Below are 15,567 nucleotides of genomic sequence, written 5' to 3'. Positions count from 1 at the left end.
GCCGGCCGCCCCGCCCCCGCGCCGCGCCTGCGCCGTGCGCGCCGACCGCCCCGGAGCGCCCGGCGGGAGGTAAGGGGCTCGCGGGAGGCCGCCTCAGAGGCGTCGGCCCCGGTCCTCTCGGGGGCCTCGGCGCGCGGGACAGGCGCCCCCGGAGAGCGGGGCTTCAAGTCGGAATGGCGAGAGCCCTAGGGACTCCGCCCGGCACCAAGAAGTGTCGGTTTCGTTTCTGGAAGCGCTGTTCGAAACGGGTGTCGGGAGGCGGCCGACGGGACGAGCACGATGGCCTCCCGGGGTCGCGGGGTCTGCCCTTCCCGTGGCGGCGGTGGGCCCCAGGCCCTCGGGGGCCCCAGGCCGGCCCGCGCGCCCGTTCTCCCGTGTGGGCGTGCGGTGTGTGTGTCCCAGGTGCGCGGGGGGCACCGCGAGGGGCGCCGCGAGGCCGGGGAGTGAGGGGAGGCCGGGAGCGCGGGGCCGGCCGCCCGTCAGCCGGGCCGGAGGTGGGTCCGGACAGCCCCGCGTCTGACGCGCTCCTTTTCTAAATTCGGAATCCGAAGCCGGGAGAGGGGGCCATCTGGTAGGACCAAAGGCCTTGATTTTACTTCCCGAATCCAGTCCCCCGTCCCGGGCCAGAAACACCGGGCGGCGTGCCCGAGAAAATTTGGTGCCACCAATGCGGGGGTCGTCACCCTGGGGGGGGGGCGGTGTTCCAGAGATTTTGGCTGATTACTGAGAAATGGGGTTTTTCGGTTTTTAATAATCTCCGAAGTAATTTAGTTAACCCACCAGGACTTTTTTCTCCGGGAAGCATGAGTGTTACGGCCCTCAGCCCACGACGGTAGTGTAGTGGGCACTGAATGGTCAAGTTTGCGGAGCCTGGGGACCCTCCCCCGTGTTAGTGCGGTGAAGAGGATTGCAGGGTTTTACTTCTAAATGTTTGCCCTGCTTATGTAAAACGTCAATTTAAGATTTTATTTTTAAATAATTTTAAAAATACAGGAAAGCTACAAAAGTAGTAACAGAGTCCTCTACAGCTTCCTTTAATGTTAACACCTAATATAACTGGTACAGTGATCAAAAGTAAGAAGTTAACATAGGCCCAGTACTATACTAGTTTTCTTGAGAGGTCATCATTTTTTTTACACTCGTGACCCTTCTCTGTTCCAGGAGCCAATCTAAGATCCCACATTGCATTTGGTTGGCATGGCTCCTTGGTCTCCTCCAGTCTGTGACCATTCAGTCTTTTTCTGTCTTTTGTGATCTTGATGCTTTAGAAGAATCCTGGTCAGTTATTTTGTAGAGTGCCCCTCAGTTGGGTTTTGACTGAATTTTTCTCATGATTTGTTTGATTAAAGCTGTGCATTTTGTTGATACCACGTGCCCTTCTCAGTTAATCATTCGAGGGGGTGCATGATAGGACAGACACACTGCATTTGATAATGCTTTTGATTGCTTAGTTAAGGTGGTGTCTGCTGGGATTCTATAACGTAAAGTTACTGTGTTTCCCTTTGTAAACAATTCACATCCTGGGAGATAACTTGTAAATTATGCAAACATGCTGTTTCTCCTCAAACTTTCACTCTCTGACTTTTGCAGCCTTTGGTGGATCTTGCCTTTGGTAATTAGTACTGTGATGTTATGATGGTGACTTTCTGTTTCCTTCACTTCTTCATTTATTAATTTAAGTTTTTCTGTAAGGAAAAGCTACCCCCTTTTCCCATTTATGTATTGTTATTTATTTGTATCAGTATGGACTCATTTATTTTTCTGTTGGTTATTATCCTACACTTTTGCTGTTTATTTTAGGCTCAAATTGTTCCAGCTTTGGCCATTGGGAGTTTTTTCAGTTTCTTGTGCCCTTTTGACAAACCTCTATCCTTTTTTGAGAACTTCCTTACTTTCTGGCACCATAAGATGCTCCCTGCCCCAGCCCTGGAATCAACCACTTCTCCAAGGACCCCTGGTTTCTTTTTTTTGGAGAGTGTTATTTAAACACCAAGATTTAGGCAGTAGGTATGATCATTGCTGCTGGGGTGTCATTACTTCTAGTACCTGGCATACACACACATATATAAAAGCTATACATATATTCCTATAGTATATACTTTGCATAGTAGAAGGAAACACAATAGGCAGTGTGATAAACTGGGAAACATTAGACAAATAGTTGATAATTTGAGTCTATTATATGTTAAATATAGTAAAAAGATACCTTGCAGTAAAACATACATTTCACAGGCGCTGGCAATTCATGAAAGAAGAAATGCAAATGGCCAATAAATCAATCCCATTAGTAATTTAAGACCTGAAAAATAAAACAATAATGAAGGCCATTTCTGTCACCATCAAATGTCTAAGAAGAATGATAATACCAAATATTGGCGTATGGGTAAATTAACATTTTGATGTGTTGCTAGTGGGAATGTAAATAGGCACAACCTTTTTTGGGACATTTGATATCAAAAGTCCTAAAAAATCTGTATACCTACTCATTCTATTTCCAGGTATTTAATTTAAAGAAATAATTGTAGATGGTATTTTGGTTTATGTGTAAGGAGGTAATTACACTGTGGCGTAGCTTATAATGGTGGAAAATTAGAAACAACCTAAATAGCCAACAATAGATGATTAGTTAAATTATGGAACATCTATGCAGAGTAATACTATGTGCTATAAAAAGATGCATTGTAGCCCTAGCTAGTGTGGCTTGGTTGGAGTATCATACCATACACTGAAGGGTGGTGGGTTCAATTCCCAATCAGGGCACATACCCAGGTTTTGGATTTGATCCCCTGGTCAGGGTGAATGCAGGAGGCAACCAATCCATGTTTCCCTCTCACATTGATGTCTCTCTCTGTCCCTCCCTCGCTCTTCCTCCATCTTTCTCTCCCTCCCTCCCTCCCTCCCTCTCTAAAATCAATTTTTTTTAAAAAACATATCCTCTGGCGAGGATTTAAAAAAAGATGCATTGTAGAAAAATAATAATTTAAATGGAAACATTTTTATTATATGTAATCAGTTTATTCAAAATCATTTTCTTTGTTCATTTCATTCATTTATTCACCCAGTAACAGTATACTTTATTATATTGATTGATCTTTGCCATTCCACTTTGTTGAGTTTATTTTCTTTATTGTTAAAGTATGCAGTTTAGTAGTTCTTTTAATGATGGGCTTGGGAATAAATTCAGTGTTTGTATATCTGATAATTGTTATTTTGCCTTCTCTTCTAAATAATAATTTCCTTGGGTATATACCAATTCCCTGAGCACTTTGAAGATATTCCTGTCTTTTGATATCTTGCTTTGATGAAAACTTTGCTACTTTTATTCGTTTATTTTATCTGTCTTTTATTTTTGGTTTGCTTTTTAAGATTTTTCTCTTTGTCCTTGATGTTCTGCTATTTCCCTTCTATGTGTTCAGGTAAATTTGTTTTTTTCTATTTATTATACTTAAGGCTTATGTGCATTTTCAATTTGAGGTCCTACATCCTAATTCTCAGCTTGTTCTTTTTGAATAATGAGTGCCTTTTCACCACTTTATTCTTTCCTTATGGGACTATTTGTTATTGAGCTTCTTGTTTTATCCCTTAGATCTCTAATTTTAATTTTATATTTTGTACTCTTTATTCCTCTGTGTTCTGATTGATATCTCCCAAACGATAATTCTCTCTTCAGCTACAGGGTGTACTATTTAACCCATCTTTTGAGGTTTTTGAGTAAAATTTTTTAAGTAGACTTTTTAGGTTTATTTTTAGATTGGCCTATTACTGTTTCATAAAATTATCTAATTTTAAAAGATTCTATTCCTTCCTTTATATCTTTGAATATTTTTAAATGTACCTAATTTAATTTTCTTTTTAGATTGCTTCATTATCTCTAGTCTGTTAGTGAATTTTTCTGTTTTGTTGGGTCTGAGGACTAACTATTTTGGCAGTTAACTTCTCCATGTGTCTCCAGTTCCCACTCACTACTGTAGGACTCATTTTTGGTGTCTAGAGATTTTCCTTTTTTTGTTTTTGAGCTCAGATCAAACATAAAATCCAAATTAGAAGTAAATAAGATAGCCTGTATACCAACACTTCAAAATTTTCAACTGTAAAAGAGAAACAGAACATTATTTAGAATAATAGCTCAGTGTTTCTGAAGTGATAGATCTCTCTGATAGTCTCATGAAAGCAAGGGACTCTGTCCTTTAAAAGAACTCAAAATACATACACAAATTTTCATAAAGAATTAGTGATTCCACAGAATCTTTTTTGTGAACCTCTGTCTTTATGGATCCTGTCTAAGACATGATAACCCAATGGGATTAATATGGTCAATTATTATTATTTTTAATATGGAAGAGGTTGTGGCTAGTGAGATGGCATGGAACCGTGGTGCAAAACAGTGGTTTTTAAGCTTGGTTAAAATCTAGTAAACTCAAGTTTATGAAATAGACAAGTGAATTTTCTCCAATTGGAGCAAGTATGGGGTCCCGGAGCCTGCTCACTTGCCAGTCCCTACTCTCTCCTACCCTGCCTCAAAGGCATATCCTCGGACTTTCTGGAACACTTACAGAAAACTCCTGGTGAATTAGAAAGAGCATTTGAATGTATGCTAAGGAATCCTGGGTTCTTACTCTAGCTGTGTCACTAATTTTTTGTATTGGTTGTAAACAATGCTAACTGCTTTGTAAGAAAGGGAAGAGGCAATTTAAATTGCCTCATGGATGAGAAGAGTTGCATACTATGTTATATATAATACTTTACATAGTTACATATATATATCATTTATATATATACTTTAAATATATTTATCATTACATAGATACATTATTATGACATTAGAAATTAAGTTTGATACAAGCAGAAATATTAAGAATGAAATTTTTTCTTCCAATTTTACCATTTGACACCTTTTTAAAAAAAGTTATTCAGTGTCCAAGATACATTGGGCCATGAAAACTTGGGCAGTATACTCCTAGTTCTTAAAAAAGGTATTTACATGTGCACGTGCACACACACTCATATATGTATATATGTGTGTGTATAGATATATATATATACATATATATCTATATCAAAATGGGAGTAGGAGTAGGGGATGGGAGAAAAAAATGGAAAGAGTAGTTAACTATGATGGGTGAGCAGGTGATTGTTGATTTTATTTTATTCTTTTTTATATTTTTCTAAGCATTCTAAAGGGAATATAGCATTAGTATATTGAGGGTATGTAACATTACTTTTGAACAGAGAAATACATTTTAAAATAAAAGGTTTCTTTAAAAGTCACTGAAATTCAGCATTAACATGAATATGTATTTAGAATAAATTATAAAATTACCTAATAGTTGGCTTATAAAAATAATAGGAACTCACTTAAAAACATTCTTAAATAAATATTTCCCTTTTAGGTTGTTCTATATGAGTAGAGAAGACAGTTGTTGCAAGTAGAAGTGACATAACATTTTTTAGGATGTCTGAAGATGAAGAAAAAGTGAAATTACGCCGTCTTGAACCAGCTATCCAAAAATTCATTAAAATAGTAATCCCAACGGACCTGGAGAGGTTAAGAAAGCACCAGATAAATATTGAGAAGGTAAGTTTTTCCATTTTCTACCACAAAAAAATGGTTACATATTCTGATTTCTATTTATTGTACATTTTAGCTAAATTCAGAATATTAAATAAGCTTTGCTAAAATATCTAGCTTCTGTTGATTTAACAACAGTATTTATTCTTTAATCTGGTTTTTGTTGTTGTTGTTGTTTTGCAAATACACCTCTCATATTATTCCTTTTTTAGGAAGGGATATAAGAATGGGATCTGCATCTTTTTAGTTGTACATACTGATGTGTTAAGCAGTTAATAATTGAAGTGAACTGAAATATGAAAACTGCAAACTTTGGCTAAGGGACGGGCCTACCTTAATTTCATTTACCCCATGGCAAGTTTTTTGAATCTTGAGTGTGTATCAGTAACTCCTAATCTCTTCAGGTGCATGTAGAATAAAGGGGCAAATCATTATGTGATATGAGGGAATTTCCCAAGTTCACTGCTTTGAGGAAAGCCCAAAATTCAGAAATATTGCCTAGAGGTCAGTTTAGGAGATAGGTAGAAGGAAGAACTAGTCTCTGGGACTATGGTGGATGGAGATTGCTTAGAACCTGGACTGGCTGTGGTCTGGTGGAATGATTGTGGCATTTATGGGAACATCAGATTTATTGAGCACTGAGCATTGATTTTGATAGGTTATATTGCCTTCTGTGCTGTGGGATAGGTCAGTGGTATTTGCTCTTTCAAAAGAACCTCCCCCAGTATAAATTTTAAGCTGAGTGGCCCTCCATTGATTTGGTGGTGGGGAGGGTGTGGGCATATAAGTGGTCATTAAAGCCTTTCTTTATAAACAGTATCTATCTCCCTCAACTGACTACCTTATACAATTTATAAGAGTGTAAACTTTCTCTTCCATAGATACCACCTGTCTTCCTAGTATTTAACTATTTTTTAAAAGTATAAAAAATAAGTGTCAAGAATATTATGATGAAAATTTCTGTACAAATATGAAGGTATATAATGGGGTGAAGGCCTGGTAGGGGCAGAGGCTGGGTGGAGGGGAACAAAGGGGAGGAAAATGCGGGACATCTGTAATAGTGTCAACAAGAAAAAGACCCCGAAAAACAAGTGTGAAGGTATCTAAAATTCAAGATTAATATTTTGTCATCCCTTAATTTCTTTATCCATAAGCAATAAGTACTATGACTTTTTTAAAAAATCTTCAAGGATATGTTTATTGATTTGAGAGAGAGAGAGAGACATCTGTGTGAGAGAGAAACATCGATTGGTTACCTCCAGTATGTGCCTCAACTGGGGATCAAACCCACAATGTAGGTATGTGACCTGAGAGAGAACTGAACTCATAAGCTTTTTGGTGCACGGGATGACACTGCAACCAGCTGAGTCACCCAGCCAGGGCAGTACTATGACTTTTAAGGATGGGGGAGTTGTCCAGGAAGCTGGTTATTCTGGTCAGGAGCAGAAACAAATTAAAGGGTTCCATGCTTTGATAAATGAGGAAGGCTCATTCTTTTAGTACTATAACAGTATAGAAATAGAGTTGTTTACTTTTGATTAATCATATCAGGTGGGAGGTTTAATAAGGTGCGTTTCAAATTCATGAGCTCATTCTGAACTGCTTGGTTATAAAGATGAGTAGAATGTGGTAGAATTGATTATGAAAGGCAGAAGTAAGTAGACTATGGTCTACTGAGACCACTTTTTATTGTCCTTTTTACATTTGAGGTTTGGCATGTTTTAGATTTCCTTTTTCTTCTATTTATTCCATATGAAAGTGCCTACTGTCATTAGCCTCAGAACTTAACCACATGTACCGTCCAGACATCAGTAGAAAAGAACCCTGAGAGAAAGGTGGGTTGGGATAGGAATGGGTCTATTACTGACTTGATTAATTGTACCAGACTTCATAAGAAAATTATTCTAGAGTTATATTGATCTTTCTTTGCCAGAACAGTTTTTCTTTAACTTTTTGTAAAATTTTTACTTACTGTGAAAATGTTAGACAGTATCAGAATAATTATAACTTACAATGTAGGTGATGTCTGAGCTAAGCAGTTAAACTCATACTGATCTATGTTTTATAACATATTCTGGATCATTCTGCTGTCTCTAGGATTTTTAATTTAGTTATGAAAGTGATTTTGTATCTATGTAAGATTGAATAGCATATTTTGATAGATAGTTTATGGCAATGTAAAAATGTTTAAAAGCAGCAGTGTTCACTGTGGACAAAAGAGTTAAGAACTAATTTTGGACTTCAGGTGTCTAAAGGTGCCTCACTTTCAAAAAGGCATATTCTTCCTGGGGGAAGAGTGTAGAAAGATAAAATATTTATTATGCTAGCCATCAGTCATCCAATATGAATTTAAAAGAAGAAAGTCAGACTGAAGGGAAATTGAAGGTAAGCCTTAATGGAGTGATTCTGCAATATCCAAAAACAATGAGAGTAGTGTGCTGTGGACACCTGGGACTATATTCCATAGGTCCTTCAGCATTACATTTTATTATACGCGATGGCCTTGATTAGAATGTAGTTCTGAAATTTGTATTAGCATTCACCTTTTTTAGCTAATGTAAGATAGATTTAAGCATAGTTAATGGGAACAACAAGATAGTAAGCATGGAACATAATTTTTTTTGTTTCATATTTTAGGGGGTTGAGGGAAAACTTATTGTGTAGCATGTACTGTATTAATTAGTATGTGGTTAGAGTGCAAGTGGCAGAAATAAGACAGAAGAGGTTTTTGTTTTGGTTTTTATTTTTATTTTTTTATTATTATTATTTTTATTAATCCTCACCCAAGGATAATTTTTCCATTGATTCTAGAGAAAGTGGAAGAGAGGGCTTAGGAAGAGAGAGAGAGGAGAGAGAAACATCGATGTGAGAGAGCCACATCAATTGTTTGCCTCCCACATGCATCCCAACTCAGGTGGGGAACAGGAACCTGCAACCTTGGTACATGCCCTTGACCAGAAATTGAACCCAAGACCCTTCAGTGCGTGGGCCAATGCTTTAACCACTGAGCTACACTGGCCAGGGCAATTTTTAATCTCATAGTTATGGTGAGAGTCTAGGGCTACAGTGGCAGCTCAAAAGTCATTAAAGACCTGGGCTCTTTTTAACTTGCTGTTTGATCCTCAACTTATTTTTTTTTTTTTTAGAGCGAGAGGAAGAGGAAGAGAGAGAGAGAGAAGGGAGGGAAGGGGAGACAGAGAGAAACATTGATGTAAGAGAAAAACACCAATTGGTTGCCTCCTGCACGCACCCCAACCACGGATTGGACTTGCAACCTGGGTATGTGCCCTGACCAGGAATCAAACCCCCCAACCTTTGGTGTACTGGAGGACACTCTAACCAACGGAGCCACACCGGTCGGGACAATTTGTTCCTATCTTGCATGTGAAATAACAGCTCCAGCTCCAGCTCTCACATTCTAGCTAAGATGAAATAACCAGAACCATATTTTTTCTGGTTTTTTTTTTCTCTCTCTCAATAGTCTCTCTCTCAGTTTTCTCTCTCTCTCTGCCCCCCCACTTCCACGCTCTAAAAATCAATGGAAAAAATATCCTTGGGTGAGAACTAACAACAACAACAACAAAAATTCTCATTCTTCATATTGTAAACTCTTTGGAGATTAAAAAAAAGACAAAGTTCATAGTCTCTTTCAATAAAATAAATAGTACCTAGTGATTTTTGTTTGTTTTACCATTTGCCAGGATATGTAATATTTTTGAAACCTTCATACTTGTATGGTCTTTGGATAGTTAATTGCCATTACTAAGTCAATAACATTTTTAGCTAATATGTTTAAGTTTGGGTAGGTGTCTAGGGTTTTTTGTGGTAACTAGAAATAGTCATTTTAATGATTAAAAAAAAAAAAAAGTACCTTTCCCCTCTCTTTTGTGTAGTATCAGAGATGCAGAATGTGGGACAAGTTGCACGAAGAGCATATCAACGCGGGACGTACAGTTCAGGTAAGGCTGTTTTTAGTAAATCAACATGAACAAGACAGACTTAAAATTTTACTAAAATGAATACCCTTGTAGCTGAATTCTTTTATGCACATATATAATTATTTCCTTAAGGATTTATTTTTACCAGGAATTACTGAATGAAATGTTATAAATATTTTTAGGATTTTAGTTCATATTACCAAAATTTCCTTCAGAAATGATATATCAGTGTACATTCTCACAGTCATGGCATTTTCCAAAAAACCTTATCAACATTAATATTACCCATTTCTTGAGTTTTTGCTAATTAGTAGATTAAAATAATGTTGCATTTTTTTTGGTGTTAATCTGTAATTTTCCTTTTACTGCTTTGAAGTGTGAAAGGTTTTTTCGTATACTTCTTGGATGGTAGTATTTCTTTTGTAAATTGCCTGTTCATGACCCTTGCACATATCATACTATGTTGTTGTCTTTTGTAAGAGTTTCTTATAATTTGAAGATAATGCTCTTCTCTCTGTAATACTGTTGAATTAATGTAGTGTTATAATTATTATTTGCTAGTTATTGGCTTTTTAATAAATAAATTTTGCCCAGCCAGCATGGCTCAGTGGTTGAGCATCGACCTATGAACCAGGTGGTCACAGTTCAATTCCCAGCCAGGGCACATGCCCGGGTTTCGGGCTCTATTCCCAATAAGGAACGTGCAGGAGGCAGCTGATCAGTGATTTTCATTTTCATCATTGATGTTTCAATCTCTCTCTCCCTCTCTCTTCCTCTCTCTGAAACCAATAAAAACATATTTTAAAAATAAAACAAATTTTAATTATTTTAAATTAATTTTTTTAAATAATATATTTACATAGTTAAAAGACAAATAAAATTAAAAGGCTTATAAAACCCTACCCCTATCCATCTCCAAGTCCTACTTGGAAGAAACCACTTTTTTTTTCTTTTTTCTTTCTTTCTTTTTTATTAAATTTATTGGGGTGAGCATGGTTAATATGAACATATATGTTTCAGGTGTGGGTTTCTATGTTACAAGATCTGTATATTGCTCTGTGTGCCCATCACTCAAAGTCATATGTTCTGTCACCATATATTAAGATCCCTTTCACTTCCCCACCCTTTTCCCTCTGGCATCCACCACACTGCTGTTTGTGTCCATGAGAGAAATTAAAACTTTGGGTCATTTTTCCTGGTTTTTAACTCTTTATTTCTAAATACCGTGTGTAGATTGGTATTTCTTAATCAGGTTTAGGCATGATCGCTTCACTTCTTGCCGAAATAGGTGGAGACCTAGCTTTTCACCTTGCTCTTTACTTCCCTCCCCCTTACATAATTACATGTAACTTTTGGTTAAATTAGTTATTAGTATCTCATTATTTGATTATGAAGATATAGTTTCTTGCTAAGCCAAATTAGCAAAATATAGTACATACTCTTTTTTAAGTTAATAATTGCCTCATTTTTTAAATTGCCTAACTTTCTGTATATTTGTAGTTTTTTCTAAATGCTGCAGCACATCTCTGCCATATGCTATCAGTAATATTTTTCATATGCTTAAGTACATCATTTCTGTTCTTTAGCCTGAAGACTGTCTTCTGAAGCCCTTCTTCCCCCAGTTTCAATCTGGACTCACTTTCTAGGCTCGCTGGAACTTCCTGAGCTGCTCCTCTATGTTGGGTCCCTGTTTTCCTTAATATCATGTCTTCCTCATTTTTGGTTTACCCCAGTGTTTTGTTGGAGTACATCTTTCAGTAGCTCTGTAAATAAGGGAACCTTGGTGGTAAAATTTTAAGTTATTATATGAGTGAAAAATATCTTCTTCTCTCATGTGTGATTGCTAATTTCAATAGATATATAATTCTCTTTTAATTATGAAGGTGTAGGCTTTCTAGTTTAGTGTTGCTTTTTAAAATGTTTGTATCATACTGCAAGGCTATAGTAATCAAAATAGCATGGTGCTGGCACAAAAACAGATATATAGATCAATGGAACAGAATAGAGAGCCCAGAAATAAGCCCACACCTATATAGTCAATTAATATTTGACAAAGGCAGCCAGAACATAAAATGGGATTAAGACAGCCTATTCAATAAATGGTATTGGGAAACTTGGACAGATACATGCAAAAAAAAAAAAAAAAAATTAAGCTAGACAACATTCTTACACCATATAAAAAAATAAACTCAAAATAGATTAAAGACTTAAATGTAAGACTTAAAACCAGGAAACTCCTAGAAGCAAAATAGGCAGTAAAATCTCTGACATTTCTTCCTAGCAATATTTTTTCTGATATATCTCCTAAGGCAGAGGAAACAAAAGAAAAAAACAAATGGGACTACATCAAACTGAAAAGTTTTTGCACAACAAAGGAAACCATCAACAAAACAAAAAGGCAACCTGCTGAATGGGAGAGAATATTTGGCAATGATACATCTGATAAGCGATTAATGTCTAAAATTTATAAAGAACTCATACAGGTCAGCACCAAAAACCAAACAGTGATTAAAAAATGGGCAGAGGACCTGAATAGACACTTCTCCAAAGAGGATCTACAGATGGCCAGTAGACATATGAAAAGATCCTCAACATCACTAATCAGAGAAATGCAAATTAAAACCACAATGACATATCTCTACCTGTCAGAATGGCCATCATCAGTAAATCAGAAAACAAGTGCTGGCAAGGATGTGGAGAAAAGGGAACCCTTGTGCACTGTTGGTGGGAATGCAGATTGGTGCAGCCACTATGAAAAACAGTATAGAAGGTCCTCAAAAAATTAAAAATGGAACTGCCTTATGACCCAGTGATTTCACTACTGGGAATAAACCCAAAACACTAATTTGAAAGAATATATGCACTGCTGTATTCACTGCAGCATTATTTACAATAGCCAAGATATGGAAGCAACCTAGGTACCCATCAATAGACAAGTGGATAAAAATGAAGTGGTACATACATACAATGGAGTATTACTCGACCATAAAAAAGAATGAAATCTTAACCATTTGTGATAGTATGGATGGACCCAGAGGGTATTATGCTAAGAGAAATAAGTCAGAGAAAGACAAATACTGTATGATTTCACTTAATGTGGAATCTAAAAACCAAATAAATGAACAAACAAAATTGAAACTGACCTATATAGAGAGAAAGGGGGTTGGGGGAGTTAGAAGAAAGTAAAGTGGGGGATAAATGGTGATGGAAGGAGGCTTGACTTGGGTTGGTGAACACACAAACAATATACAGATAATGTATTATAGAATTGTGCATCTGAAACATAATTTTATTAACCAATGTCACCCCAGTAAATTCAACTTAAAAAAGAAAAAAAACCCAGACATATATACATACAGAAAACATACTGATAGTTGCCAGGAGAGAGGGTGATTGGGGGACTGGGTGAAAAAGGTGAAGGAATTAAGAAGTATAAATTAGCAGTTACAAAATAGTTACAGGGATGTAAAGTACAGCATAGGGAATATAGTGAATAATATTGAAACAGCTATGTATGGTGTCAGGTGATTACTGAAAGCACTTTGTAAAGTATATGATTATCTTAACTAATATGCTATATACCTAAAACTAATACAAGATAATGTTGAATGTAAACTGTAATTGAAAAATAATTTTTTTTAAAATGCTGATATCATCTGATTTCCCAGTCTTTGTTTAGGACCTTTTTTTTTTTTTTCCCCAATCTGTTTATCCCTGGTATTTTGAAGTATGATGATTATGTGCTTTTTGTGTTCGACCTTAAGAACTCATGTTGTTTAGTTCTGGGAATTTTTCTTAAGTTATTTATTTCATAGTTTATTCCTCTGTGTTTTCTCTTTGTTCTTTTTTTCCCTTTTTTAATCTTTTATTGCAAGAGTCAGCAAACTGGCTCACAGGCCAAATCTGGCCTGCTATCTGCCCCATTTGTGTACACATTGTCTTTGGCTGCTTTCACACTCCAGAAGCAGAGTTGAGTGGTTGCAACAGAGACCATATGGCCTGCAAAGCCTAAACTATTTACTGTCTGGCCCTTTGCTGCAAGTTTGCTGATTCCTGTTCTATTGGATGTTAGGACTCTTGGATTGCTTGTTTAATTTTCTCTTCTACTTTCTGGGAGACTTCCTCAGCTTTATCTTCAATTCTTTCTACAGAATTCTTTATTTCTATTATTGTATTTAATTTCCAAGAGCTTTTTCTTGTTTTCTTTTTTTCATAGCATTTTGTCTTTGAATATAATAACTTATGCACTTCTGAGACACTAAACAGCCAATTGCTTGTCTGCTGGTAGATTTTACTTAAAGGTTCTTTGGCAGGCTGGTATTTTCCTTGGAGGAACCTCCAAATATCAGTATCTAGAGGCTGTTTTAGTTTAGTTTTCTAAAGAAGAATCCTCATAATCCCCATAGGGCAAGTAAGTACTATTTTTCAGTTATAGAAGCAGGTTAGGTGAAGGCTGCTGGGCTTTCATTGTTCAGTGCAGGCTTTCACATAACTCCCCTCTTTTAGCCCTATACCTGGTGTTTCTAAATCTAGAGTCTTTTTCTCCGAAGAATGAATCTCTTGTCCTCTTGCATTTCAGAAAGGTTACTGTAGCTTCAGTATAGTGACTAGATTGGGATAGAATTAGGTGAATGCAAGAGGTCATTTAGGAGGGGTTACAGAGATGGTGGAGGTGGAGAAAAACAGATTGATTTGAGGTGTAGATAGAAATTTGACTTCTCTGTATATATCTGTATTTTACTGCTTACTAACTAGTTTATAGGCCTAAAGATCAGGGACTGTGTCCTCCTTATTTGTATATCCCACACTACCTGGTGCTCTGCAAGATTCAGTGTTTATTGAATGGTCTTAAGCATTAATAATCTCATTAATGTCAATGAGATTATTATGACTTGTATTTCTTACCATCTTTACTGTTTAAATGTTATTAAAAATCACTTACAAATTTTCTTGAGATAATTATTATTGTCAAAGTTTTTGTTTACTGATTTTAAATATATATATTTACATTATTGATCTCCATCTGGCACAAAAGATTTACATGTGTCATTAAAATAGTGTGACTGAAACTGTTGTTAGATGTGGATATTTGCTTAGTTTTTATTCATATCTTCCCTGAATTTTATATATAGATTAGTTCTTTGCTAGTTTGTGTAAAACTTGTTTTTGGACAATTTAATGAACATTTATGATAGATTTTCTAGATTTATCATTATTAAATTTATAGAGTAAGAGCTATCTTTACACTTTCATTATAGTGTCTCCATTGGAAAGGAATTATAAATTTAAATGTAGTCTAATTTATCAATCTTTTCTCATGGTTCACACTTTCTGTGTCTTGTTCAAGGAATGTTCTCTATCCTAAGATCAAGAAGATATTTTCCATTGAATGTTTTAAATTTTTTGCTTTTAATATTTAAATATTTAATCCATCTGGGATTGATGGTATGAGGTAGATATAAATAAAATTTCATTTTATTTCATTTGGAAAACCAGTTGTCTCTTACTATTAACTGATTTCTGCAGTGCTAATTCCATATATGCATGAGTCTATCTCTGATATTTCTGTTCCCTTCCACTGGTCAATTTATCTATTTCTCCTTCAAGTTCCACATTATCTTAAGATAGTCTTATGATAAAGTTTGATATCTTATAGGATAATACTTCCATCTTACTCTTCCTTTTCAGGAGTGTTTTGGCTATACTTTGCTCTTTAGTTTTCCATATAAAATTTCCAATCTGCTTTTCAAAGTCTATATACAATCTTATTGGAAATTTGGAAGTTGCATTGAATTTATTCATCTATTTAGAGAAAGCTGACATTTACAATGTCTAGTTTTTCTACCTAAGAGTATGGGATATTCTTGTACTTATTTCTGTCATCTTTAATATTTGTGTTTCTTTATAGTTTATATTGAACAGGTTGTGGTAGATTGTAGTTTTAAAAAACATATGCAAAATGTCTTCCATCCTACATGGTCTTCTACAGTATGACTTCCCTATTCCTCCACCAACAGGTGGAATCTAATTCCCGTCCCTCTGAAACTTGGCTGAGGCAGA

The 15,567-nt window shown here is 36.2% G+C and overlaps 1 protein-coding gene across 2 annotated transcripts in view; it reads left to right on the top strand.

The window, feature by feature from the left end:
• Positions 1–23: 23 nt before the first annotated feature.
• STX17 (syntaxin 17) overlaps positions 24–15,567 on the top strand; it is a 40,317-nt gene continuing 24,773 nt past the window's right edge. The window contains exons 1-3 of one of the 2 annotated variants that reach the window (XM_081151796.1): positions 24–69; positions 5,391–5,575; positions 9,463–9,528. In XM_081151796.1, the coding sequence (XP_081007922.1) occupies positions 5,453–5,575; positions 9,463–9,528 (189 nt within the window). In that variant the 5' untranslated portion in view covers positions 24–69; positions 5,391–5,452. Of the gene's footprint in view, positions 403–5,390; positions 5,576–9,462; positions 9,529–15,567 lie in introns of both variants that reach the window. The other variant, XM_081151795.1, reaches the window with a different exon arrangement.

This window comes from Miniopterus schreibersii (genome assembly GCF_964146895.1).
Source record: "Miniopterus schreibersii genome assembly, chromosome: 11".
Lineage (NCBI taxonomy): Eukaryota > Metazoa > Chordata > Mammalia > Chiroptera > Miniopteridae > Miniopterus > Miniopterus schreibersii.
The sequence above is the reverse complement of the archived record's forward strand: the minus strand, read 5'-3'. Positions and strand labels throughout refer to the sequence as shown.